Genomic DNA, 27,114 nt, shown 5'->3' on the forward strand with positions numbered 1-27,114 from the left:
TTTTCGTCTAGATTTTTCATGCTAAATTATATGTTTTCTTATTGTATTGCGGGTCTGTTTATAAAACAGATTTCTTAACTTTTCATGTAAACAAACTCACTAGATCGATGTCGATGCTATCTCTTGAAGGTTATCTGTATAATAATTGTACCTCATAATCCTCAAAGAATATTATCTAAAACATAATCTTAAAAGTGCATCAATCAGAATTTTTGCTAGATTTAAATGAAGCATTATTTTTATGTTCAATTCAATATTTTTCATGGTATCCATTATCCATTTTGCATCGTTATTTGTACCATTCCAATATCGTAATTGGTATCTACCTAACATTCTCAGTTAATCATTCTCCATTTACCATCAATTGAATTAGGTATCGAAAAGGAGTTCCACACTTTCTTAGGAGAGAGAAAATTACATATGAAATAAGAGAAGAAAGAAGAGAGAGGAGAGAGGAGAGAGGAGAGAGGAGAGAGAAGAGAGGAGAGGAGAGAGAAACCACGATACATAACACTAACACTCCCCTCAAGCTGGCGCATGCAGATCAAACATGCCCAGCTTGCCTCCAATAGTCTCAGATGTCGTCCCAACAAGTGCCTTCGTGAAGATGTCAGCAAGTTGATGCGCAGAAGCTACATGAGGAGTACAGATAGTGCCACCAATAACATACTACCGAATGAAGTGACAGTCAATCTCAAAATGTTTAGTCCGTGTGCGGAAAGTGTCATTGCTGGCGATGAAGGTGGCGGCTTCATTATCACAGTACATCCGCATGGGCGAGGGAGGGGGGAAACCAAGCTCAATGAGAAGAGACCTCAGCCAGACCATCTTGGTTGCGGTATATGCCATAGCTCGATACTCGGATTTGGCACTAGAGCGAGAGACCACATATTGTTTTTGTGATCTCCAAGTGACGAGGCTGCCCCCAACATATATGGCATAGCCACCATGCGATTTCCGATCGGCTTTATCACCCGCGTAGCCGGCAACAGAGTAAGCCTCAACATGCAGATGCCCCAGTCGCCAGTATAGCAAGCTCTTTCCAGGAGCGTGCTTGATGTAGGTGAGAACACGATACACCCCATCAAGATGTACCAGCCGAGGAGCGTGCATGAACTGACTCAATATGCTCACCGCATATGCAATGTCAAGACGTGTCACTATCAAGTATATCAGCTTACCCACCAAGTGACGGTACAGGCCTACATCCTCCAGTAGTGTTGTTGACCTTGTCCACCAATCGATATTGGCCTCCATAGGGGAGACAGTGGGTTTTCACCCTAGCATACCCGTCTCCTTGAGGAGGTCTAATGCCTACTTCCGTTGGCATAAGACCATCTGATCGCGCCAGTGAGCAATTTCAATGTCGAGGAAGTACCTAGGTGGAGAGAGATCACGCGTCACGAAGTGCTGACATAGATAAGCTTTGGTGGCAGCAGGGGCAGATTCATCACTACCGGTGAGAAGAATATTGTCAACGTAAACAGCTAGCACAACACACCCCAGATTAGTACGTTGCACATCACCGTAGGATCGGAGACAGTGGAGACGAAGCCATACGCAAACAGCAATTTGGAGAACTTATGGAATCAAGCACAGGGACTCTGCTTCAGACCATACATCGCCTTCTTGAGGAGGCACACCTTTGAAGACTCCCCCTGAGCAACATACCCAAGAGGTTGCTCCATATACACTTGCTCCACAAGATCACCATAAAGAAAGGCATTCGAGACGTCAAGTTGATGAAGAGTCCATGTCTGATTAAGGGCGACTGAGAGAAGGACCCCTATGGGGCTAAGACAAGCCACGGGCGAGAACGTCTCAGTATAATCGAGACCATAGGCTTGAGAGAAACCCCGAGCCACGAGACAAGACTTATGACAAGCAATAGAGCCATCCGGATTGTACTTGAGGGAGTACACCCACTTACAAGAGACGACATTGGCATCAGACATGAGACAAACCAACGTCCATGTCTCTCGTTGAATAAACGCAGCATATTCGGCGTCCATAGTGGCCTTCCACTCCGAAACATGCAGAGCTTCAAGATATGTCTTGGGAATAGACTCAGAGAGAACGGAGAGGGCAAAGACACGATAGGGATGGAGAGATGGGAAGAAGAAACATGGTGGCCAATAGGATGGTGTGTGCAGTGGCGAGTCCCCTTGCGGAGAGCAATAGGAAGATGGAGGTCAGTGGGTGGAGGGGGGTCAGAGGCGGAAGAGGGAGATGACATGGGCAGGGGTGGCGTAGAGATGTCAAGAGGGGAAAGGGGGGGGGGTTCTGGAGGACTCAGGTAGGGCCGGAGGAGGGGAAGAGGGGTCAGGGAGAGGAGATAATGCATCAAGGAGAGATGACTCAGGAGGAGAGAGAGGGACAATGGAGACTGGATCCCGAGACGGAGGGCGGGGGACGGGACCAGGGAGAGGAACGAGAGAGGAGGGCGAGAAGAAGGGAACATCCTCGTGAAAAGTGACATCGGCCAACGTGACGTAGTGACGTGTGGAGGGGAAGTACACCTAGTATCCCTTCTGAGTCCTGGCATATCCCACGAACACCTCCTTGAGTGCGCGAGGAGCCAGCTTGGAGAGGCCGGGTGTATAATCTTGGACAAACGTCGTGCACCCAAACACACGTGGGGGTAGAGAAAATAAGTCAGCATTGGGTGTAAGTCGATGGACCGGAATGGCACCACTAAGCACAGCGGAGGGTAGACGGTTCACCAAGAAAGTGGTGGTGAGCACGGCATCTGACCATAGATACATAGGGACATGCATACCAACCAAGAGAGTGCGACCCATATCCAGCAGATGGCAATGTTTCCGTTCAACAACTCCATTTTGTTGGATGTATATGGGCACGTGGTCTGATGAAGTATCCCCTTTTTGGCATAGAAGCCAGCAATCGCCTGTTGAGTGAACTCGAGAGTGTTATCAGTTCGAAGCACCTTTACAGGAGTGTCATACTGTGTGGAAACCTCCATAACAAACTTCTGGACACGAGTAAGAACTTCCTTGCGGCTCTTAAGGATATAGGTCCAGCTGAGACGGGTATAGTCATCCACGAAAACAATATAGTAGCGTCGTCTAGAGGGCGAGACATGCTGCGCAGGGCCCCGGATGTAACATGTCAAAAAGGCAAGAAGAGGGTAAACTCGTGCACGCTGGGTAGGTGGAGTGATGATGTTTTGCCAACTCACACTTAAAGTCACGTAGATGCAGCCATGGTAAAACAGCTTTAAGTTTGGAGAAACTGGGATGTCCCAATCGACAATGCCACAAAAAGGAAGTTTGGGGGGAACAAGGGGAAGCAGAGAGGGAAGAAAGGGCACGGAGGCCAACAGATGGCGATTCGGCCACAAGCTCGTAGATGCCACGTCCATTCTCAAGGCCCAGTCCAATCCTCTGTCCCGTACGGAGATCCTGGAAGACGCAGTGGTAAGGATAGAAGAAGACACCACAGTTAAGCACTTTAGTGATAGCGCTGATAGACAGGAGATTAGTAGGGAATCTAGGAACATAAAGGACGTTATGGAGGGGCAGGGTGGAGGTGGGTCGGGTGGTACCGGAGCCGTTCACTGGACCGGGACGGCCATCGGCGATATAGACATGGGGAATCGAAGAGGTAGGATGGTGGGAGGTGAGGATAGAAGGGGTGCCCATCATATAGGTCGAGGCTCCTGAGTCAATTACCCAAGACATATTATTAGAAGCTAGGAGGCGGACATACCTGGAGTAGATGTATTCTCGCCATTATAAGAAGCAAGGCTAGCACCCAATGAGGCCAGGCAAGTTGACGCAGATGGTGGAGTATGCATAGCGGAAGCGCGTGAGGCCTGGAGATAAGCCAGTTCGGCTGGAGAGACCAAGATTTGATAGTTCCCGACGAGAGGGGGGGCTGGCCCCGGGGCAGCTCTCATGGTGGAGGGAGAGGCACTCGATAGGGTAGAGGCCGACTTGCCCCCGGTAGCAACTAACACCCAGGCGGCCTTCTCAAACTCCTTCCAGCACTTGTCAGCCGGATGTGACAGCTTCCCGCAATACTTGCAGGGAGGAAAGGAGTTATGGGATTTGCCGGACACACTTCCCTTTCCGGAGGGCTTTGGTGGACTTCCGATGGCAGCCAGGGATGAGACATCAGGAGGGGAGATACCTGGGAGAGTCGGCACACTATCCTGGACCCGGAGGGCAGCCAAGAAGATCTCCTCAATGGGCATAACGCGAGCACCATCGAGAACCTGGCCGCCGATCATACCCGCGAGCTCGGATCGTAGGCTACTAAGGAACGCACCCGCACTTAGTTCATCCCTTTAGCGGGTCAGGGTCTCGATATCCGTAGAGGGAGGCTGGTATACCGCGAGGTCGGTGAAGATAGATTCCATGGAGCCGTAGTAGGCCTGAAGGGACCACGAGCCTTGTTTGCAGCCAAAAATATCTTCGTAGAGGCGTACCATCTTGTTCACATTGCTCTTGTTGGCATACATCATGGCAAGACGCAATCACAGAGCCCAAACGGACCAGGTCCGACTGATCAGTTCCATGATATTATTCACGACGCTCTGGTACATCCACGCGCAGATGGCAGACTTGAGAGAGCTCCACTCAGCATAGGAGGGATTAGATTCCAGCGGCGGAGGGTCGGTCAAATGGTGTCTGAGGCGATGGGCGATGAGGAATCCATGAACGACGTAGACCACGAACCATAATTGGTCCCGTTGAACGTGTACGCCGGACAAGTGAGGGCGGTGACGATGGAGTGCTTGCCGGCCGGGGGACAGCCAGTCGGGGCAGAATTTGCCGCCAACGATGAGTCGCCAGAGAATGTGGAGTCCATATGGGGTATGAGGAGTCAATTCGGGAATTTGAAGTTCAAATTGAGGGAAGTGTGAATTGAGGAGAGGGATTGAAGAAGTGGAGTGATCGGAAGGGAAGGATTTGAGGAATTTGAGAAAATTGGGAGAAAGGGAGAAAATCGAAATTAGGAGGAAGGGAGAAAATCGGAATGTGATGAGATTGGGAGGAAGGGAGGTTATTTGAGTGAATGGGACGATGTGACGACGGCCGGACGGAGAGAGTGGAGATGCCGATCGCGTCGTTTAACCTTGCTCTGATACCAAGTTGAATTAGGTATCGAAAAGGAGTTCCACACTTTCTTAGGAGAGATATGAAATAAGATAAGAAGGAAGAGAGAGGAGAGAGGAGAGAGAAGAGAGAAGAGAGGAGAGAGAAACCACGATACATATCACTAACACCATCAAAAGCCAATATTTCTTTTGGATACCAAATCTGATGTCAGTTGTGCTCCTGAAAGTTTGGATAACAGATAACATAGATACCTGATACTAGATATTGTAAACGAGTAATAATAGTTGCACCCTTAACTTAATAAGTCAAAATTATATATAATTTTGAATTTATTTTTAAGGATTTTTTACTTTTTCAATCTTCCTAAAGGTTATTTTCCATTAGGGCAATACAACAACAAAATCAAGGAGAGAAACATTAGACGATAGAGAACTGAATGACTCAAATCACATCAACTTGCATAGTTGTCAGGGGTCAAACCCAGGTTGCCCATGTGACAGGTGGGAATACTCACCACTATACTACAGCAACTATGCAATAGTTATCATTTGAGGTGTCTTTTTTATGCAACAATATTTATAATTTCCTTACAAGCATCAAGATGGTAAGGGTCAAATCCACATGGAGAAATTATTGAATAAGTGAATGTCTATTAAATTTACATTTTATGTAATTTTAAAAAAGTAAAAATAATTATATAAAATCAAGCAGTGAAAATCAATTCAAAATAATTCTAAAATGATGAGATAAAATTTTTATTATTCTCTAATTTATTAAAAAAATTATAAAACACTCATTAATTATGGAAAATATTACTCATTAATTACGAATAAAAACACTCGCTTGTGGCTTTATTAGCTCCAAATGATGGTTAGATGGTGGCGACATGATTTTAGTCAGAGGATGACTTCGATCATTTTTGAGGGTGATGGAGATGGTTATGAATACACGTCCATAAGTAGCAGGGATGGGTGAGTGATGCAGATTTAGCCATTGCAAGGGGAAAAAGAGATGAAGGCTGATATTCTTTAAAAATGATGATAACCTACGTTGGGATTCTGAAAAGATGAGGATCACACTGATCTCATCATCACGTGTACAAATGGTCCGAGTGAAATTTTTTTCACATTCTTGATTGAATCGTCGCTCCTTAAATCATTCATCTGGAGAACAGGAGAATGGACCCAAAAGGATATTTTGAATGAGAAAAGCACTTTGCTTTTTTAATTAAGAAGAAAATCTAAGGGTATCTTTCTTTTACAAGGACAGGAAGTTTTATTATCGATATGATATGGTGGATGGATAGAGGAGATAAAAACAAAATTAACATTAAAATTTTATCTAAAATATCTTTCTATACTGTTATATATCTTCATTTGAAGTTGGAGATATTTGAGGCATCTTGTTTTCATAGAATGAAATTTTATGAAAACTGAAATAAATTCTTAAGTAAATTCTAATTTAAATTTTATGAATTATGTTAATTTATTTATGGCATGTGATGATTAATTTTAATAACATGCATTTATGATAATTTTAATGGTAATAAACACATAAAATATATGAAATTACTACCAAAATTAACATGTGGTCCAACTGATACAATGCATATGGTTAATTGCATAGCAATTCGTGTGGAGACATTATGGACAAATAGTGAGTGCTCTTTGATGAAAGAGTTCACTGAATTGATACATATATGTGTGTGTGTGAGAGAGAGAGATTGTACCTAACATTAATTCAATCAAGTTTATTCATGTCAAGGTCGCGTATGTGTTCCTTACACGAGAAACCAAAGATACCTTGAGGATGGATGGTTATGTTTTAATTACAACATAAAAGTCATTAACCATGAGATTCAAATCAATTAAATCTTGGATGCAACAAAAATTCTATGAAGATAATTGTGAAGTTGTCCACCCTTGGTACAAGAGGATATTGACTTAAGAAAGAAGATACATTTAATTTTCTAGAAAGGTAAGTGAAAATATTGGAGAATGGGTTTTTTAGTGTAAAATAGAATGCCCAATTAAGGTTCGATGGTTAAACATACTCTAAGTCATTCAAGAGTTTCACATAGATTAGGGAATATACATACATGGTAACTGATACATGGTAAATGTATCATTAGAAGGTTAACATACTCTTTTATATCTTTTAAGGCCCGAGGTGTAGCTTGGCACCCAACTGGCTGGCCACTCAACCTATCAACTACATTAAATTGATTTTTGATTAATAGGTATGTGTGTTGATATAATTAACTTATAAGGTTGATTAATAAAAGTCATGAGGTTATTTATATTATTAACTAGACTGATGCATGGGCCCAAAGAGTCACATGCATGAGACTTTTTATGTTGGTAGATGTACTCTAAGTCCAAGGACTTGTATAAAATTTTCCCATGGATGGATACTTTTATGAAATTTTACTAGTGATTGTTGTGACAATATAATATAGCGTAAAAATATAATATTGACGGTTTTTTACATCAATGCAACTACTTCAAGAGTGTCCCTCCCTCACGTCTCTTGCTCTTCCTGAGTATTCCTTCTAGTTGATGGATATAATGTGACTTTTAAGGAAATAATACCACCATGTTTTTATTTAAGTTCATCAAATGAAATATTTTCTTCATTATTATCTGTGTGTGATGTCTATAATGAAGTCCATGAATATGTGCAATGACCTAGTGAATTATAATCAGATCATAATACAGTTATCAATATTATTTTAACAGCTATTATAAATATTCAAATATCATGGATAGTCAAGATGGACATCAAATTGTCTCAATACAATAACACTACATGATCCAACTTAAATGATAAGCATGGTTGATCATGTGGCCATTAGTGTGGAGGCATTAAGGTATAGTTTTGGATCATCCCGGACATGGATGAATTTCATCCCGTGCGACGTCCGGAGTCAGTGAAAGGACGAAGAACGGGATGATTTTTTCATCCAACGATACGAAAACCATAGCGTCTAGTCCTCTCAGGACAATTTTTTGTCACGTTCCGAGAAAAAACCGTCATGTCCCTCGTCCCAGACGAAAAAAACCAGTTTTATTTTTTAAAATTTCATTAAAGGTATGTTGTCCGTAGAGTCATATAGGGCGCAACGTACCAATAGAAAGAAGAAATATCTCTCGTCTGGGGGCTAACTGGCTATCTGCCCCTCCCCCTCCTCGTTGTCAGCATACGGTGCCACCTCTCTCGGCTCCTACTTTCTTCCCACTCTGGTGCCACCTTGCTTCCCCTAAAAATTCCATACTTCCTTCTCCTCCAGTGCCACCTCTCCTGTCCTCGTCGTCAGCACGCCCGTCCTCATCATCAGAGATCGTGTGGCTATCGAGGCTGCGTGGCTGCATCTCAATCGTCGGATGTGAATCCAGCGGTTTTTCATTCAGATTAGTCCACCCATCGTCTGAGACCTCCGGACGGACGGTTTAATCATCCCACGGGGCAAAAACCGTCCCGTTCGCTCATCCCACGATGAATTTTTGTCCCAAATTTTGTACAAACCCTTGGATGGGATGATTTTTTGTCTTGGGATGAAAAAATCGTCTCGTCTGCATCCCTGCACTATACATTAAGGAGAGATGAAGGGTGATCCTTGGAGAAAGAGCTCACTGAATTGATCCATATCAATCTTATGATGGTATTATATCTAACTACTGGTTAGGTTGATTCATGTCATAGTTGTTTAAGTGATGTGTTAACCTGAGAAACCACGGATATTTCATGGATGGATGATTATGTTTTGGCGATGTCTTATGAGTTTATAACCATGGGGTTCAAATAAGTCTTAGCTCGGATATAGTAATAAGTGCATGAAAGTGATTGAGCGGTCAATGGGGGACCCTTTTCCCTCGGTACAAGAGGAGATTGGCTCAAGGAGGATGTAACAAAATCCTTGGCCAGGGTAGTGATGCTATTGGAGAAGACGTTCTCCAATGACACCACTTAGGTTTTGATGAAGATGGATTAGGGTTTGATGATCAACCATACCCTAAGTCGTTCGAGAGTCCCGCCGAGATGAAAGATTATACATATGTTATAACCGATGATGGTAAAATTCCATTATAGAGTTCAAGCTCTTCTTGGTATCTTCTAGAGCACGAGGTATAGCTTGGCACCCCATGGGCTGAAAACTTAACCTACCGATTGGGTTAAATCAATCCTTAGTTAATTAATGTATATGTTGACGTAGTTAATTAATTAGGTTGGCTCATTATTGTTGTCGGGCCGCTAAAATTTTTTTGAATGATTCATGGGCCAAGAGGCTCACATGCATAAGATTGTTGGGGCATTGGTGAATATATTTTAATTGATGGATTTTTTATAAAAATCTTAAGTAAAATATAAATAGGGGACGGGGCACCCATTTTAGGCACCCAAGCCCTCCACTTTCTTCATTCTAAGCACTTATCCACTCAAACAAAGGAGATAGTCTTCATGATGAGAATATCTTCAATATTTTCAAGAGATTTGGAGAAGAAGAAGTGGCCATCCAAGAGCAACTAGATCACATGGATACTAGAAGCCAGACACGTGAACAGTTTCAAAACAATCTCAAAGTGAGAAAGTCAAGGTGGGAACAAGTTTCTCACAAGGTACTTATGATGTATTCATTTTGAAGTTCAATTTGGAATCGATTAACTCTTATGTTGCACAAAAAAATCATTTTCTATTATTCAACCATGGCCCTAGAACCCAACATAAAGTTATTAACTAGAATGATACATGGGCCTAGAGGGTTCACGCGCATAAGATCATAAGGGCATTGGTGGATATACTTTCACGTAATTGGTTTTTATGAAAAATCATAAGTATACACAGTGGAAGAACACCCATTTTAGGTACCCATGCCAGCCAGTTATCCCCCTTTCTCCACTCATTCCACAATTCCTCTCTGATGGTGAGAATATTCATAAGAACAAGAAGAAGGGGTAAAGAAGGAGAGGAGATCCAACGACCTTCTAGCCGTGTGGATACCACTAGAGGTTGGGCAATTGACCGGCTTGCAGAAACTATCCCACGAAGCAAGTCAAGGGTGGAAAAAATTCCTGACAAGGTACTCAACATATTATATGTTATAGAGATCAATTCTAAATTGATCTTAGGTTTTGCTGAAATGAAATTTCTTTCATGCACTATCATTCATATCCCCACAACCAGCATTAGTGAGACTATATGAGAAGTAAATCTGGATTCTAGAAGCACAGATTGAGGAAACAATGAGGAGAACCAATTGTCTGAAGATTGCATGAATGCTTGTAGTAGTTACACATCTGAAAACTCAAAGAGACATTCAAGGAAACAAAAAAGTACATATTTGATCAGTACAAAGGTGATTATTTGGGTTTTAACGATGCGTTCAATTTTAAAATGTGTCTTTGATTCATTATTCAAATGATAAATTGATTTTGGATTGAGTAAATAAAGGCCCAAAATAATAGAATTTCTTTCCCCCAAAAAAGATGTGTAAGACACGAAGATGAGTGTTCATACATGAAAGGATTTTTTCTGAAACTGTTCTTTTTTCTATGCCTCAAATATTAACTCTCAGTCTTTCCTTAACCAAAACAATAGTTCCTTCTATTCTAACATTAAAGTTTCTTCTATTCCTATGATCCCATGAATCTCATCCTATTTAAAGATAATAGATGTTTCCTCATCTAATTTATAAAGACTATATGGAAGAGTTTTTGAATTTTTAATCATTAATGGAGTCTAATATCAACATTTTTTGAGACTAACATAACTTTCATATGAAATATAAATTTCCAATTAATTTATTATCAATAGCTAATTCATCCATGCACCATGCTCAAGTCACATGAATGCAGCAATATACATACTATGATGTGTTACATTTTCTCCTGATCATGGCACATCATCTTTGTAATATCAGAAAAAAACATTATTCTACTCAAATAAATTTTGAATGAATAATCATTGCTCCACTTTTGGATGTTGTGTATTTTCTGGAGGTGTTTTATTAACCTAAAGCTGTATGTCATTGAACCATATAAGCCGAGTAGAAGATGGTGGCTTGAGTATGTAAACTTTAAAATAAATGATTCACTTACTATAATCTTAAATTCGACACTTAAAAAACTATGCTTATATTACCTTTTTTTATATGAAACTCCATTTATCATTTTGAGTGCAATATTTTTTACGATGATTACAGAAAACACAACAAAGTTGATTACCACTACATAAATGAGAATTTGATGAACAATCATCAATCTTTCATATCTGAGAATTGCTGAATATTTATTAACATTCTATAAACCTTAAAATAGTGGATGATCATACTTTACCAGAATTACATTGATAAATAATATCCTAGGGGTATTATAGGTCCTTACACTATACTTAAACAATTCACTCAATACATCCAAGGGGTTATCTAGTATGATTAGAAGTAGGAGCGAGGTCTGAGTTATCATTCAGGGGATTAAATGGGGATGAAATATTGATAGATATGGAACATTCAGGTGTGTACATAAACGTCGGGAAGGACACAGTCTGAACAAAGTTTGGTCAGACCAAACCGAACTGGATCGTCAGTCCACTTTTCTCAGGCTAACCAGAAGTTCCGGTCCGGTTTCGCGTGGGTGCCTCTCACTAATCATACCTTATAATAAATAATACAAAACAATCACATGGTGAAGTTTTGATACAATCATCAAGGAGAAAATGTCCACCCCATCGATGGAATGTCCAGTCCTTACGGTTATTACTGTACCAACTCCTTGTTTTGATTATCTACAATAACGGAATTAATCCTTTAGGCCAATTTTGCTTCCAATTTTCATTAAGTTCGACTGCTCCGTTCAACCATAATAGCACAACTTCATTCATGAAAATAAATGGGAACTCAGTAATGATCATAGAGAGCTGTTTCACTTGGCCGATCAGGTAACTTTGGGCTGTCCGCTAGGATGAGAAAAGAGATAGGAAATGGTAATGTCTATTCATTAGATTTTTTTATACAAAATAATCGTGATATGTATCCTTATTTCTTACATCCCATTGAGTGCTCTCAATCGAGTGCATGCTGCGTGGCCATTGTTAGACCGTATAAACTCACTGCCCTTAGATTTCTGAACTGATATGAAATGAATAGCCAAGTGTCAACATTTTTAATCTGGAATTTTTCTAAGTAGCGTCCTCATGAAACGTGGTTTGTGGTCTTTTAAAAAGTATCAACTTGTACAATGAGTGATGAGACAGCTCATTGGATACTCAAGTGTTCCACTATGTTCTCGACTTCAACAAGTCTGTTGGCTGATCGATGTTCTCTTGAATTCAAGCTATCAAATGGTTTCTCTCTACATGCCATGTGATAGTACCTCACTGCTATAAGTGGAATATTTAATTGGTCTATGTGATGCTCTTCATTTGTGCTCTGATAGATCGATAGAAAGATCGGTAGATAGGTACATAGATAGATAGGATATCAGATAGAAAGATCGATAAAAAATCTGATAGAAAGATCGATAGATACGTACATACATAGATAGATAGAAAATTAGATAAATACCTAGATAGATAGATAGATAGATAGCTAGATCTAACAGTAATAATTGGTCGAAGTGATTCTCCATTAGTTCATGTGCGAACACCTCATTGGTCCATTAAGCTCTTTCAATGTGTGCATCACTTCATCGCAGGGGAACACTATATAGGACCTCCAACCATGAAAATTGATGTTATAGGTATTCTACCCTGACTTCAATTAAGCCAACGCAAAAAAATTCCATAAAATATACAAAATTCAAATAAATTGTGCGACCATTGTCTATGATGAATGGTCAATAAATATCTGATAAATGAAGAGAATTGATGACACCATGCAAAGAATGGCAGATTTATAGAATCGAATAAACCCTCGATAATGAATCAACAAATGTATCGATTTCCTATGGTCAATTTCAGAGTAATTGGTGATATTTTAGCAAATGACTCATTGTTGTAATGCTCTCACACGTATGGTCGTGGGCGGTTGGTTTCTTCCTCCTTTATCCCTTAAGTTTCAATCAATTCCAAAATTCCTCAGTCCCCTCTTCTATCGCTCCTTGGTAAACTAGTTATATTTATACGAGTGTGAGATTTTGGGATTGGGAAAAATTTAAGAAGGATAGCAACGAGGGTTGCAAAAAAAATATTTTGTAAAAAGGAAACACCAGATAATTCCTTTGGTGGGCTGTCCCACTTTTATTAGAGATCCTTCTTGCATCTTCCAAATGTGAAAGCTACATTCCAGGGTCTCACATGAAGGATCAAGAGCTTACCTGAAGTCGCCATGACAAGAGAAATATGAGCTTAAGCTCCTTGCACCTTCCTTTGCACTGACTGCGGCACCACAAGAGGTAAGCAGGGACACCAGAGTCTTGGAATACTTTTTTATTTGCTGGCATCAATATCGTCATTAGCACCCTTTAAGCCATTGCCCCTAAGAGATGATGAATGCCCTTGATAAGCAGTATGTTGACCAGGTTAATGTCCACATTAAAATGAATGGTCAAGTTACGTCTCATCCCTACATTCCAGATAGAACACAATCCGCCTGTCACCACTAAATCACTCCACGCCCCTAATAAACTTTACTATCCAAGACGGTGTTTCCAAGAATATCTAGTGTGTTCTAACACCCTTGATAAGTATTTCTATCGACCTTAGAACAACTATTTTCACAGCCAAACTCCACGGTGATCAGATCTCAAAACCATCATCGCGAGATAGACAAGACTGTTGTCGTTCGCGAGTCCGAAGAAAAGGAAGAAAAGGCCGAGAAATCACCGCATTCCATCTCGTTCAAGTAAAAACTCGAGTACGAGCAATGTAGGTACATTTTTTTCCTCTCTTCAATGTCTCCATTATTGTGCTTCTCATCGACAGAAGAGGAAGATGAAGATGACGAAGGAAAAGCACGGGGGAAGAAGAAGCAGGCTATGAAGGAATTCCCGCATCAGAGCACTCCCTGGTGCTGTACAAGATGTACAATACCTACACCACCAAAGAAAGGAAGAAGAAGAAGAAGATGATGATGATGACGACGATGATGATGATGATAAAGAAGAAGGAGATGGAGAAGAAGAAGGAGATGAAGAAGAGGGAGACCTGGTGGAACTAACGGCCGCGCTGGAGGGCCTTCTCGGCGGTGTCGAGCTCCTCGAGGATGCGGGCCTTGCGCTTGGCGGGAATGGGGGAGGTGGGGCCGAAGTTGACGTAGTGGCCGGAGACGGCGTTGAGGGCGGAGTACATGTCCCGGAAGGAGGCCCGGCCCAGCAGCGACTTCTCGCGGCGGTACTTGGCCACCCACGAGTTGGACGCCTCGCGCAGCTCCGCCACGGCCGTCGCCACCGTCGGGTCGCCCCGCTCCAGCGTCAACGTCGTCCGCACCTTCCCGATCACCTCCGTCGTCTCCCGCACGTACTCGTCGTCCGACGCCGCCGTCGACGCCGGCGGCGCCACCGCCGGCAGCAGCAGCGGCGCCAGCCCCGCCGCCAGCGACAGCGTCAGCGCCACCTCCCTCCGCCGCATCCCCCCGCCCGCCGCCGCATTCACACTCCCCGCCGCCCCCGCCGCCGCCGCGCCCGGCTTGGCGGCGCGCGATTTGATCACGGCGGAGGAAACCGTCGCCGTCGCCATGGCCATCTCTTCGCTGTTTTTCTTCTTGGGCTCGGCCGCGCGCGAGAGAGAGACAGAGAGAGAGATACAGAGAACGATAGAAAGAACGATAGAAAGAACGTTAGAGGGAACGATAGAGAGAACGATAGAGTGAACGAGAGAGAGAGAGAGAGAGAGAGAGAGGACGGCGGAGAGAGAGAGTGATAGAGGAGAGGACCGGGGTGCACCCTAGATTCGCCACGTCACCCTCCCGTTGTGGATCAGCTTATCCTTTACGAAGCCAGATGGCGCCGTCCGGTTGGGCGAGGCTCGAACGCCACATAGAAACAGCGGCCGATTGGTTGGATTCTATTATTTCTTTTTTCTTATTTCAATTTGTAGTTTGTACCCTGCATTACATAAAGTCGCGTTTGAGTTATTCCGAGTATTCTACCGTCAACGTGTATTTGTACCGTGATTTATTTTCCAGAATGAAATGGGGACGTGCTTTTCCTTGTAGATCCGATGAACATTTAAAGGAAAAAAACAAATCTTACGATATGCCCAGGTTCATAATATACGGTCCATGAATGACACTTTAGGTCTCGGTTTTTCCCAAAAACCTAAACCTAGACCTAAACTTTGTTGCTGTCTTTTTGGGTCAAAGACTGCTTGCTGTTGGGTAAAACCAATAGTTTGGTCATGATGAGTACCAAACAAAATTCAAGATCAAAAATAAAACGGATAGATCAAAAATAAAACGCCACCTAATTTCCTTTTTATATTATTTCCAAGTAAATATTCACAAACAACAGTGCACAGAGAGGAGAATGGGCCTGGCCCTCGGCCTGCAGGCCAGGGTTGGCATCGGCGTTGACTTCTGAAGAGCGTTGACCAATGGCTCACGAAGACCCAGAGTTCCTGGATTCTGACGACTCATTAGAGAACCTGAGAGAGAGAGAGAGATTGGATGAGCTAGAAGGATCAGTAGAAAAAAGTAATAATAATAATTCGAAAAACATAAAAAGCTAGAGGAAAAAAGGTTTTTATTTTGAAAAAACAAATTTAACAAACGACGACGAGGGAGAGTGCTGACGTGGAAAGAATGGTGACCCAGACGAGCTCGACGCAGTCTACCCAGAGTAGACGCTGCTCCACAGGAATGACTCCATACGTGATGAGATGAGCAAAGGGCCACAACTTCCAACCCGCCTGCAAGAGATTTCCGTTGGTCGAGTCTTAGAATCTGATTTTGTGAGTTGGTAAATATAATAAGTAACTCAATTATTTTGATCCAGGATTTGGCTGGCTGATTTTGCCAAAAAATTACTGATTCAACAGAGGCATCCTCCACTTTATAATATTCCCAACATTGGGCCATGATACATCAAAAAAGTGGGATTTTGACTGGGTTTTCGGTTTGTGGGATTCAAGAGATCTCCTGTGGGTGCCGAAATTCACACTGATGTGATCCTTGGTCGAAAGTTATTAAGAAAAAAAGAGTTTTGGACCATTTTCACAGATTATACCCGATATATAGAAAAGGGAGAGAGAAAAGAAAATAGCATTTTTTTCCTGATTCTAGACTTCAAAAACAATTAGCAGATGCGAAAACCACAAAGTCTTACAGTGAGCATCGGCCAGAAGGTTGCCCTGAGTTCTCCAAGAATGCTGGCAGGCGACTCCAAGCGAAGAAGGCCCAACACCACAAAGTAAATGCTATTCCATGCCGCCGACCATGCCGTTTGATCAAAGGCTACTTTGGCAGGCACCACCCACCAATCCTGGAAAGGGAATAGCGCCTGAAAGCAGTAGACATCCACAATCATCATCATCGTCACCCACAATCATCATCATCATCATTATCCACGATCATCATCATCAACATCATGTTTCTCCGTGATCGACGATACTGAAAGCAGGCAATTACCTCGCAGAAATAGTAGTAGTAATGAGAGAGAGAGCCGTGGAGAGTGAAGCCCACGAGACCAGATCGGAGCAAGCGGGCGCGATCAAACTCGAAGAGCGGCTTCCCCTCGAAGCACTGCAACCATGACCTGATGATACTCGTCTAATTCTAATTTGATAATCGACGATGCCGATAACTTTGGACGGGACAACAGGGAGCTTGCCTGAGCGATCCAGTCCCCCAAGGAGTAGACTATCCCACTGATCATCATCTTCGCCAGGACGGGGTTGGTCTTCAGAGCCTCCTCGTAGGCGACCCAGTTGTGCTCCGGCGCATACCTCAGGATCTCGTACAGCGTCCATCCCTGCAACCATGCCGTCATAAACCCGGGTTTTTCTCTAAAGTTTTTAATTCCCCAAGGACATACATAAGCTATCATTTGATCCCTTCTAATTCCGGGTTCAACTTTCTGTGTAGATAACGAGTCCATGCCAAATTATATGATTGAAATAATTGGAATTTTACTCGTCGCCTACGTCGCAAGTCGAGATCACTCCTCCAGTTTCAAGCGATAGACAGAGATATGTTTTGTGTTCGTCATTCCATGAATTTCATCGCAGTAAAGTATCGGTGAAAGACTCCTCGTTCTGGAGGTTGGTGGGCGTTGGATGAACGGCTGGATCGCTCACCTGCCAGTAGTCGTGGTCGATGGTGAGAAGCTTGGCGATGGCACCGGCGCCGGCGAGCAGAACGATGGACGCGTTGATGGACCTGTCAATGGCCCGGTCCAAGTCCGGGGGGGCCTCGGGCTTCTCGTCTCCCGTCTGTGGGGCTGGAGAGGGGGAAGAGGAAGAAGGCGACGCGGAAGAAGCGCCGCCGTCGAAGGCCAGAGTCCCCATCTTGGCGCCCGGCTCTGCGGCGCTCGTCTGGCCTTGGCCGGCGGCGCGAACGCGGCGGGCAGTCGCCGCCGGGGAGAAGTATCTTGGCCGCGGCCTCCCGCGTGGAAACGCCGAGGAGCGCGGCGGCGTCGGCTGAGAGAAGAGACTCTGGCAGGCCATCCCCTTGAGCGCGGCCGCGGCCATCTTCCTTGCTTCAACAATTCAGAAGGAGAAGAAAGAAGCCACCTTCCCGAGCGGCGTCCTCTTCTTCTTCTTTCTTCTTCTTCTTCCTCTTCTGGGTTGGCACAGATTCAATTGGAGAGGACGACGGGGAAGAGAATCTTGGCACGGCATCATCGGGATTCATCATATCTGATATTCTGTCTATCGCGTGTCACGGCCCACACGAGCCAAAGGCCGGCAAGCCGCAAAAATCCAGCGGTCGATGTGAGACGTAATAGCTCGGCCCGATTAAGCGACGTGGAAGAGGGGGAGATAAGGCAACCACAAGTTAGTAGCCAACTAGATACCATTGTAGATTCAGGTGTGAGTATAATAATAATTAATCATCTTGGGGTCGAATTTATTTACTTTTTCCTTCTCAGGTTACCATACTGAAATCTCCTCTTCCAGACTTCCTCACTCCTCTTTTATATTTTATTACAAGCGGTAAAGTTTTCTCAATCCCTTCGCGTTGGTGTGTTAAGAGTGCATATAAGGTGGAAGGAAAGTAGTAATGAAAAGACGTCAGATGCTATGGAGAAATTATTTTCATAGATGATGTATAAGTCTTTTTTGCCTCTGACCTTGTTAATACTGCCATTGGCAACATATGGTCAAGGTCAACAACTAATCAAACATGAATGTTCCCGGCAATCTCTTGATGTCAAAGACGATGGATCATGTTTTCAAGCCAAGTAAATTTCAAAAATATTTCTGAAGATATTTTTTAGACCTAATGAGTCAAGAAGTACAAGAGCTACTCTTAGCCAGGTTTCTCTTTAATGTGTTTAGCTTTGTGCACAAAAAGGACATTTGATATGTAGGCTTTAATATTCCATATCATTTAAACAATACAGTATGTTAAAATTAAAGTTACCCTTCCAATCTCATTCATAAGCCTCTCATCGAACCCCACCCATTCAAAAATCTCCTTGTGAATCATGACCCACTGTAACTGACTAGAGAGAAGTGGTCCTTACTCTTTGAAAGGCTCTCTCAAACACCCCCATATGTTTTTATAGGTATAATGTAAAATCAAATTAAGCATAAACATTATAAATAATTTTTTTGGTTCATGATTTCCCATGTTGTTATTTACTAAAAACCATATTAAGATCTGTATATAATGAATCTAACCATAATGTGAAGGTTAATTCTAAGTAAATATGATTTGATTACATATTGTAAATAATAATTACCAAATACAAAATTTAATGGTCTGAAATAATACAAATAAACTTTTATTCCATTCATTGATTTTCAAATTTAATGTCTGAATATATAATTTAATATATCTAAATGTATTTATCATTGGTTATAACTCTCAAGCTCTTTATTCATCAAACACATTAGTATTTGTTGATATATAAGCTCATTCAGAATAAATTACGGTTTGTAGTGTGAGAATCTGTGGCAAATAGTCATTAGAAAAAAGGTATAAAATTAAGTGAGTAATTTCATTCAAGATGATGACACATTTATCTATAATATTTTTAAAATCCATTTTTGAATTAATTAAACGTCTAAACTTATTATAATATTTTTAAAAATGTTTCACAAATATTTGATTTTTCGGAAAAAAACATTTTGGGTAGCATAATGCTATTTTACTTCCATGTTGCATGAAACCCAAACTTGAACTTTTTCCTTGAATCTGTTCACAATTGAAAATTAAAAATCTAATGAAAGAACAAAAAATTTCTCCACAATCTCTTTGAGTCAAAATCTACTGTTTTTTAGCGTAATGTTGAAAAATATTCATCATATACATATTCAAACTTATCAAATATTTAATTTATATATGAATATGAAGTTGAATCAACAAATAATAACTTAAATTTTCTGTTTATTTGAGTAAAGATGTTTGAGATATATTTTCATGTGTCCTTAATTTCATTGATCTAACACTTTAAGTGAAACTGATCGCATGATAAGATAAAGTGAGAATAATGATTTGAGAACATGAATAACGAAAAAAGTTTATATTCATAAATTGACTATGGAGTCATTCAATGAATACAAGGGGTCAATTCAATTTAGGTAAGACGCAATATATAATTAAATAAATATTATGAATTACTAATTATGTTGTGTTTCATGAACTCAATTGTGATGAACTAAATCCATTACACACAAAAATAAGTGTGACAAAATCCGCCACACAGAAAAATACATATTATCAAATCATTTGTACATGAATCATATCCATGGTTTATTAGTTCGTCAAACGAGATGGGCTAAGCCTTTCCTGTGTCCAACCTCTAGATGTCTCCACATTATCCCCGACACATTATTATTCCACCAGCATTATTATATGGTTCTCACGGCATGGAAGTGGAGAGGATCCAAGGACAGAACAGAGAAGAAAGGTAGGCACCTTAAAAGTTCTGCACCAGCTAATTTTTTTCAGAGCCTTCCCTTATTTATTCTTATTTGTAATTTTTAATAAAAAACCCCAAACTCCAAGTATAATTTTTTAGGTGTAAAATATCTTTTGGGTGTAACCCTCTAAGCCCATGTATCAGTGTGGAGAATGATTCTAGTGTCCGAATAACCTTTATTTAATCTTGAAAATTAATCTTCTAAATCATCTCATATATTAATTTCTCATAGATGGATTTAGCCTAATGGATAGGTCATGTTTCCAGCCCATGGGGTGCCAAGTTATGCTTCATGCTATAGAAGATAAAAAGGAGTGTATTGACTCACTTATGGATTCTTTATGTCATCATTTATTGATGGAAATATATATATTCAACAAGCTAATCACACATCCCATGTATCGCTAAAAACTCATCGATACAATCTATTCACTATAGTGCACATGTGATGATAATGATGAAGTCAATGGATGAGTATTCTAACATAGCAAATTACGATGAGACCATAATGCAGTGAAAAATAGTCCTTAAGAAGGTGTTACAAATATTCCTATTCAAATGATGCTCTTAAAGGAAAATGAAACATGAAGATAGAATAACACTATCTAGTCCTACTTGTACGATGAGTATGAGCAATCTCATAGCCATTAGTGTGGAGACAATAATGATAGGCAGTGGGTGCCCCTTAGAGGAAAGAGGTTATTGAATTGATTCATATGAATCCCTGCATGGTACCATTCAAAAATGTCAATCATGTTGTTTCATCTCACCATTGTGTAAATGGTCCTTAGACTTGAGACACCAAAGAAATCTTGTGAAAAAACAGTTGAACTCTGACTATGATCTACAAATGCCTATTTCATGAAATTCCAAAGCATCTTATCTTGAGTGCAGCATGAAGTTCATAACGATGATTAAGTTATCTAGATGAGATCCTTCACCCTTGGTATTTGAGGAGACAACTCAAAGAAGACGATATGATGAAGTCCTTGGACAAAGTACTGGAATATCATAGAAGAATTTTCGGTGATTTCCAAACACATTAGCACTCACTCAGATGACTTATTAGGGTTTGACAATTTTCCAACCCTAGGTCATCACATGAGCATAAAGTAGATGAGGGACTATATGAAACTTTCATGTTATTCACATGTTTTCTTATTTCTCAGTCCCAAAGCACTTATAATATTACTATTAATCTAATGATTGGTCCATTACGTCATGTCCAGAAAATGGATTCACGTAACCATAATGGATAGAAGATGTGATTGCACACAACGTGATTAAGTCATCAACATTTTTTATTTAATTTTACTAGTTTGTTATGATTCATTTGATTCTGCTGGGACAATTATCTTCACATTTTTTTTGAAGGCATTGACATCTAGAAGTGGTAACAATCCACATGTAATAATAAATTGTAGCCCATCGAGTGCAAAAGCCATATGGTGTGGTCCCTATGGGGGAGTGTATCCCCATTGTACTGAGCCCAAGCACATACGTAGGTACAATGTAGTGAGTATCCCATAATAGCTTCACAAGAATGTGGTACAAGGATGTTGTGGATGTCGGCATCTGCACACTTGCCCAATAGAGGATGCCAAAGGCAGTTGCTCAAGCATGCAACACTGGAGCATAGAGTTGTATTGCGTGGGATGCGCATGGCCGCACCAAGCTAGGACTTCTCTTGCTCTTTATCCTTAGCATTCATCTAATTCATTTTCACCATTAAAAATTAAACTTGTATTGGAAATAGCTAATCCAATTTTATGAAATCAAGTGGATTTAACACAAGTAAGCATAGTAACCAAGAATAAAATAAAACATGTGATGATGCACTGCGAAGATAACATTGCTAATAATATATATTTGGTTATTCTATTTATATAAATAATAAATATTTAGGGCGCACATCATCATCCAAATACTTGTTACTACCCTTACCTATAGTGTGAGAAGTCAATAATTAAGTTGGTCGCTGTTGTATGATGCTTGTGGGAATCCTTTCACAGGTATAACATTAGCTAACTGAAAAGTTACTCCCTAACCATTGACATCATTTTAGAATATTAATCTGTACAGTGCAAATAGTTCTAGTTCACTTTAAAAGTCCGAAAAGTGTTACATTTTGGGGTAAAAGTATATAAGAAAGTTATGGAAAAATGTTTGCAGTAGAAGTCCTATATAAATCTAACTTAAATATACTCTATCTAGTTTTATTTAACCCTAGGACTCAACATAAGTTAAAAAATGGGTAATCTATTTTTCATTGAATGCATTTTATTCTCTGAATTTAGTCATTAAACTAGGTAAAATATAAACATTAAAATCATTCTTTAAATTCATCGGATAACTCTAATGATTCTAGAACTTGTTGGTCTATAATTATATAGTGTTGTGTAATTTAGGTCAAGTAAATTTGTTATAAAGTACATAATTTCAAAGTTAAAATTATAGTTAAAAAAATAAATTATAAAACTTAAAATTATAATTAAAATAAAATGAGCTAGCAAGTCTTGGGTGTGAGGCTTCGCCGATTGAGAAATCCTAAGCTCAGTACTTGGAGGCTTTGCCGATTGAGAACACCTAGGAGGCTTCGCCGATTGAGAACACCTTAGTGAGACTTTGCCGATTGAGAACACCTTGGAGGCTTTGCCGATTGAGAACACCTCGAGCTCGTTTACTCGGGGTTAAGCAAAACCCTTATTTTTACAAGGGCAACCATCTGCATATAATCAATATAAATTTGGGTGTATTTAAGGGATTAGTACATAATTTCATAAATTATCTACAAAGTAAATCTAAGTAAAAAAATCAAAGAATATGACGGTCAGATGTTGAGCCTATTATCTGCGGGTTGATGTCTCCCCTGCATTGACTTAGTCTTTGGGTAGCCAGTTCACTGATATACATAGATTTTACATTTTCTACCTGTTTTTCTGATTATTAATTGAATCTCAAATCAATATCAAAATACTTCTAGGCTCCAGTTTGATACTAATGCAGTATGTCAGTCTCTTCTATTGATATTCTTAATAAATTTCAATAAGTCATGCGGTAGACAATTCGTATAGTTGTCATGGTCATTATCCTAATAATCCTTGATCTTAATCATGAATTTTTAGTAAAAGTTTATGTATTTTATTCATCTTTCTTTTGGATCATACATTAAGGATGAGGCTGATTTCTTTATCATAATGTATGGCACGTGCAGAATCCTTCCGCCTTATTTTTTTATCTTAAGTTGGTTGGCAGCATATCATTTTTTGCTATGATGAACCTCCATTGAATCTCACTCTCAGAATATCTACCCATGACTTGAAAGATTATATGCTCTATTCTGTTCAATGGATTTGGCAGAATAATATTCCAGAAGTGTACATTCCACAACTGTAAAGTAATAACCATAAGATATCACTTAACATTTCATGTGGCATTCATATATAAAAGGTCGGGTAAAGCCACAGAGGGGAAACCGGCGCCAACTAGCCAGGCACGCTGACAGTGCAGTACCTCTACATGTCCTGCTGACATAATGCTGAAATGCCTTTTGGCTTCACATCGAACTAGCACCTATTTCAGGGGCCCTGTAGTCTTTCATTTGACGGTCCTCCTAGCATCTACTGGTGAGGGCAGGGATCTGTATCCACCCCTGCGACCCAAGTCGCAGATGTTTGTCAGACCCTGACCGGTGTGCTCAATTGAACCAAGAAAGGTTGCCTGAGTGAGACAGAGAGAGAGAGAGAGAGTGAGACAGTGAGGGAGAAATAGAGAGAGAGAGAGAGAGAAATAGAGAAAGATACTGAGAGAGAGAGCGTGAGAGAGAGAGAAACAGAGAGAGACAGAGAGAAATGAGTGACAGAGAGAGAGTGTGAGAGAAAGAGAGTGACAGAGAGAGAAAGAGTGTGTGAGAGAGAGACAGAGAGAGATAGAGAGTGTGTGAGAGAGAGTGAGAGAGAAAGAGAGTGAGGGGGAGAGAGAGAGAGAGAGAGGGAGAGAAGGTCATTTCAATGACGTCTACATGGCGGGCAACTTTCTTCTGCGTTTCTCTGCTGCGGACCCGTGGTCGTTGGGTTCGGATAGTGTGAGATAGGGAAAAGGCTGCAGAACTGGCCGCAGACGGGGGTAAGACTTGCCATTGAGATAAAGAAAGATTGCGATTGGAAGAGATAGTTAAAGGGAGAGAGAGACGAAGGGAGCCACGGAAGAGAGTGTAAAGCCGCAAAAGCAGCAAAAGGAGTGCAGAATTATTCAATAACCCGAGGCCGAGAAGCAGGTGAGAGAGAGAGAGAGAGAGAGAGAGAAAGAGAGAAGTAAACAGAGCGGTCAAAGCGGAGGGCAGAGGCACCATGGGGAGTTCTGACGCCCCCCCCTATCTACATCCACCAGCTGACGGAGGAGTAAGAATGGCGGAGGGGCCGGCGCGCGTGGCCATAACGGAGGGGGAGGTGAGATGGCGCCATTTGGACAGCTCGCTAAGCGCCGTCTCCTTCGGCTTCGTGGCCACGGCCATCCTCATCGCCATGTTCCTCGTCATGGCCGTCTTCGAGCGCTTTCTCCGGCCTCAGCCGAGGGTCCAGCCTCCCTCTCCCGACCCCTCCCGCCGCCGCCGTCGCCTTTGGGCCTTTCCCACTGAACCCCTTCCTCCGTCGCAAGAACTCCACCCGGCCGCCTTCCCCCGAAAGCTCGACCAAAGCCCCCCTCCCAAGGTAACTCTCTCTCTCTCTCTCTCTCTCTCTCTCTCTCTCTCTCTCTCTCTCTCTCTCTCTCTCTCTCTCTCTCTCTCTCTCTCTCTCTCTCTCTCTCTCTCTCTCTCTCTCTCTCTCTCTCTCTCTCTCTCTCTCTCTCTCTTCATGTAGATAATACGTATCTCTATATATGAATACTTTATCCACCGATCTTCCTAAATATAGATGTCAATGTGTGATCTAAATATATATCTAAACATAAATAAAATTTATATAATAATCTGGCTATTTATCTACCGCATCAGAACAGCCTCCGCTCCGCAATCGGTCTTCTACCATCCTGATGCGGTGGCTTCGTCGGCCTTCGTCCCGCGGAAGAAACTCTCTACATTTCCCTGACCAACGTCTCCGTGGTGGCGCAGGAGGTGTCGGTGCTGATGCCGGGCCAGGCCATGCCGACGTTCATAGCGCGTCCTGCCCTGGCTCCATGCCCGCGAGAGCCTGTCGCTGTGCCTCCTTCCTCGTCTATCGCCTCGCCACCCAGGCCATAATCTCCATCGCCCCGTGCTGAAGCTCATCCGAGGTTAAGATCTCTCTCTCTCTCTCTCTCTCTCTCTCTCTCTCTCTCTCTCTCTCTCTCTCTCTCTCTCTCTCTCTCTCTTTCTATTTCTCCTTCTCTCTCTCTCATTCTCTCTCCCACCCGTCGGAGTTAGTGCCAAAGAATTTGCGGAAGCCTGAGTGTCGATTCAACTCGGGTGGGAGCATAAGGACAGGGAAAGAGAGACTGAGAAAGAGGAGAAGGCTATGCGTCTTTCCTCGTGAGTTGACGTCGATAGTTACTAGTTAGCACTATCGTCATGTTAAACTTCCTAACATTCGGCTAAACTTCGTCATTAACTTGCATCACTATCCTCCTCCATCAATCCAATTGTATACTTTGTACTATTAGTTCTTTCAGAATAAATATACTTTGGCTTTGAACTGATAATAATGTCTCGATCAACATAACGATGACCTTGTGCCGCGTCGGGGTCTGCAAGGTATTTTTCGAAAAATATTGAATAAGATGTATCATGGGTCGGATATCATAGCTTACCATATCATTATTTGAGAGGCAGATTTTAAATTATCGAGAATAGTTTTGAATTATGCATTCTCCTTGCATTACCTTGAACATTTTGTCAAGTATGCTTCCATGGATCAGCTTCCTCTAGTCTCCTGAAGAATTCCCCACAGATTTACAGAACAAAAAATCTATAAGCATTACTCTTTTCTCATGTCACCCATGTAACATCACTCCTCTCATCGCACCCAGGTTAATATTTGCAGAACATCACACGGCTAATTAGCTACCAGCGTTATCTATGATCTGCATCGAATGGTAATAGTAAGTATAAATTTGAGCCAACAATTAATAGTCTTCTTATTGATCTTTTAACTGAGGACAATTTAATACTTTGTAATTCAAATGTCTCCGATAAAAAGAGAACGCCAGCTAACGTTTAATAATCTTAGATGAGCCTCGTACTGATTTTATAAATTCATTTGGATTTTATTTATTATTAAAATATATCAAAATGGGTTTCAATAAAGCTAAAGTTACCTAAAATTGAATGGGAGAGAAAGGTGCATTAAATAAGGGCATTAAACCTCTCCTGTAAGAGACAAAAATAAAACTACAAATTTAAATTAGGATCAGCTTAACTTTTTATTTGTATTAAGTCTTCTATTAATCTAATCTTACAGCTCTAGATTGACACCAGATGCCGAGCAAGACAATTCATTGCATTAGATCTCATGCATATTGGGAAATAGTTAATAAAATAACTATTGAAAAATAGGATTTGACTGCATGACCTTTTTTCAAGAAAGGGAAGGCATGTGATATCTTTCCTTCTCTCTAATGATCGACAGAAAATCTTTAATACCAAAATATGTGCATGGGATTTCATAAAATAGTCAAATGAATTCGGTGCCTGATTCAAGTCTCTAATGGTGAGAACTGAGAAGCGAACTCTAGTGTAGCGCAAAAATTTGTGCTTATAAATAATCTGTGGATCTTGATCACTACCTGGTTGTCTGTAGAAGAATTGATGACAAATGAAATACCAGCTGTCCAAAGGAGACTGTAAATGGGATGGTAAATTTATATGTTTGATGAGATGAATAAATCTCAAAACTATGCATCGAGACAACAATTTTAGTATATGTTGAAGCTTCTCATGCATCCCATATAAACATAAACTAGCATGCAATAACGTACCATCTCATTGATTCATTCAAAATTACTTTTATTCAAAATATAATGGGGCAATAATGTTCTAG

At 41.2% G+C, this 27,114-nt stretch overlaps 4 protein-coding genes across 6 annotated transcripts; 1 reads left to right on the forward strand and 3 right to left on the reverse strand.

Annotated features, from left to right (window-relative positions):
• Window positions 1–525: 525 nt before the first annotated feature.
• LOC144700306 (secreted RxLR effector protein 161-like) lies at window positions 526–1,257 on the reverse strand. Its single transcript, XM_078571810.1, has 2 exons — window positions 687–1,257; window positions 526–632 (listed from the first exon to the last, which is right to left on the reverse strand). Exons 1-2 carry the CDS (start codon window positions 1,255–1,257, stop codon window positions 526–528), a joined length of 678 nt encoding a protein of 225 aa, XP_078427936.1.
• Window positions 1,258–13,887: 12,630 nt separating this feature from the next.
• On the reverse strand, window positions 13,888–14,914 carry PSB27 (photosystem II family protein). Its single transcript, XM_078591546.1, has 2 exons — window positions 14,223–14,914; window positions 13,888–14,108 (listed from the first exon to the last, which is right to left on the reverse strand). The coding sequence occupies exon 1, from the start codon at window positions 14,757–14,759 to the stop codon at window positions 14,232–14,234; it is 528 nt and encodes a 175-aa protein (XP_078447672.1). The 5' UTR covers window positions 14,760–14,914; the 3' UTR covers window positions 13,888–14,108; window positions 14,223–14,231.
• A 544-nt stretch (window positions 14,915–15,458) lies between these two features.
• Window positions 15,459–17,851, reverse strand: LOC144716445 (uncharacterized). Its single transcript, XM_078591547.1, has 6 exons — window positions 17,310–17,851; window positions 16,844–16,984; window positions 16,642–16,755; window positions 16,340–16,513; window positions 15,808–15,923; window positions 15,459–15,659 (listed from the first exon to the last, which is right to left on the reverse strand). The coding sequence occupies exons 1-6, from the start codon at window positions 17,700–17,702 to the stop codon at window positions 15,614–15,616; spliced, it is 984 nt and encodes a 327-aa protein (XP_078447673.1). The 5' UTR covers window positions 17,703–17,851; the 3' UTR covers window positions 15,459–15,613.
• A 6,534-nt stretch (window positions 17,852–24,385) lies between these two features.
• LOC144714740 (uncharacterized) lies at window positions 24,386–25,692 on the forward strand. 3 transcript variants are annotated; one of them, XM_078589494.1, is made up of 2 exons: window positions 24,386–24,810; window positions 25,100–25,692. In XM_078589494.1, exons 1-2 carry the CDS (start codon window positions 24,451–24,453, stop codon window positions 25,358–25,360), a joined length of 621 nt encoding a protein of 206 aa, XP_078445620.1. In that variant the 5' UTR covers window positions 24,386–24,450; the 3' UTR covers window positions 25,361–25,692. The 3 variants fall into 3 exon arrangements, with proteins under 3 accessions (XP_078445620.1, XP_078445628.1, XP_078445632.1); XM_078589502.1 differs by having other exon boundaries at window positions 25,212–25,692; XM_078589506.1 differs by having other exon boundaries at window positions 25,095–25,281.
• Window positions 25,693–27,114: the final 1,422 nt, after the last annotated feature.

Source organism: Wolffia australiana, chromosome 2 (genome assembly GCF_029677425.1).
Source record: "Wolffia australiana isolate 7733 chromosome 2, ASM2967742v1".
Lineage (NCBI taxonomy): Eukaryota > Viridiplantae > Streptophyta > Magnoliopsida > Alismatales > Araceae > Wolffia > Wolffia australiana.

Coding starts and splice junctions, on each gene's coding strand:
- LOC144714740 (XM_078589494.1), top strand. CDS start 24,451: ATGGGGAGTTCTGACGCCCCCCCCTATCTACATCCACCAGCTGACGGA. Junction 24,811..25,099: donor ACCAAAGCCCCCCTCCCAAG/GTAACTCTCTCT, acceptor GCATCAGAACAG/CCTCCGCTCCGCAATCGGTC.
- LOC144716445 (XM_078591547.1), bottom strand. CDS start 17,702: ATGGCCGCGGCCGCGCTCAAGGGGATGGCCTGCCAGAGTCTCTTCTCT. Junction 16,985..17,309: donor TCGACCACGACTACTGGCAG/GTGAGCGATCCA, acceptor GCATGGTTGCAG/GGATGGACGCTGTACGAGAT. Junction 16,514..16,641: donor ACTACTACTATTTCTGCGAG/GTAATTGCCTGC, acceptor TACTGCTTTCAG/GCGCTATTCCCTTTCCAGGA.
- PSB27 (XM_078591546.1), bottom strand. CDS start 14,759: ATGGCCATGGCGACGGCGACGGTTTCCTCCGCCGTGATCAAATCGCGC.
- LOC144700306 (XM_078571810.1), bottom strand. CDS start 1,257: ATGGAGGCCAATATCGATTGGTGGACAAGGTCAACAACACTACTGGAG. Junction 633..686: donor TAAACATTTTGAGATTGACT/GTCACTTCATTC, acceptor CTCCTCATGTAG/CTTCTGCGCATCAACTTGCT.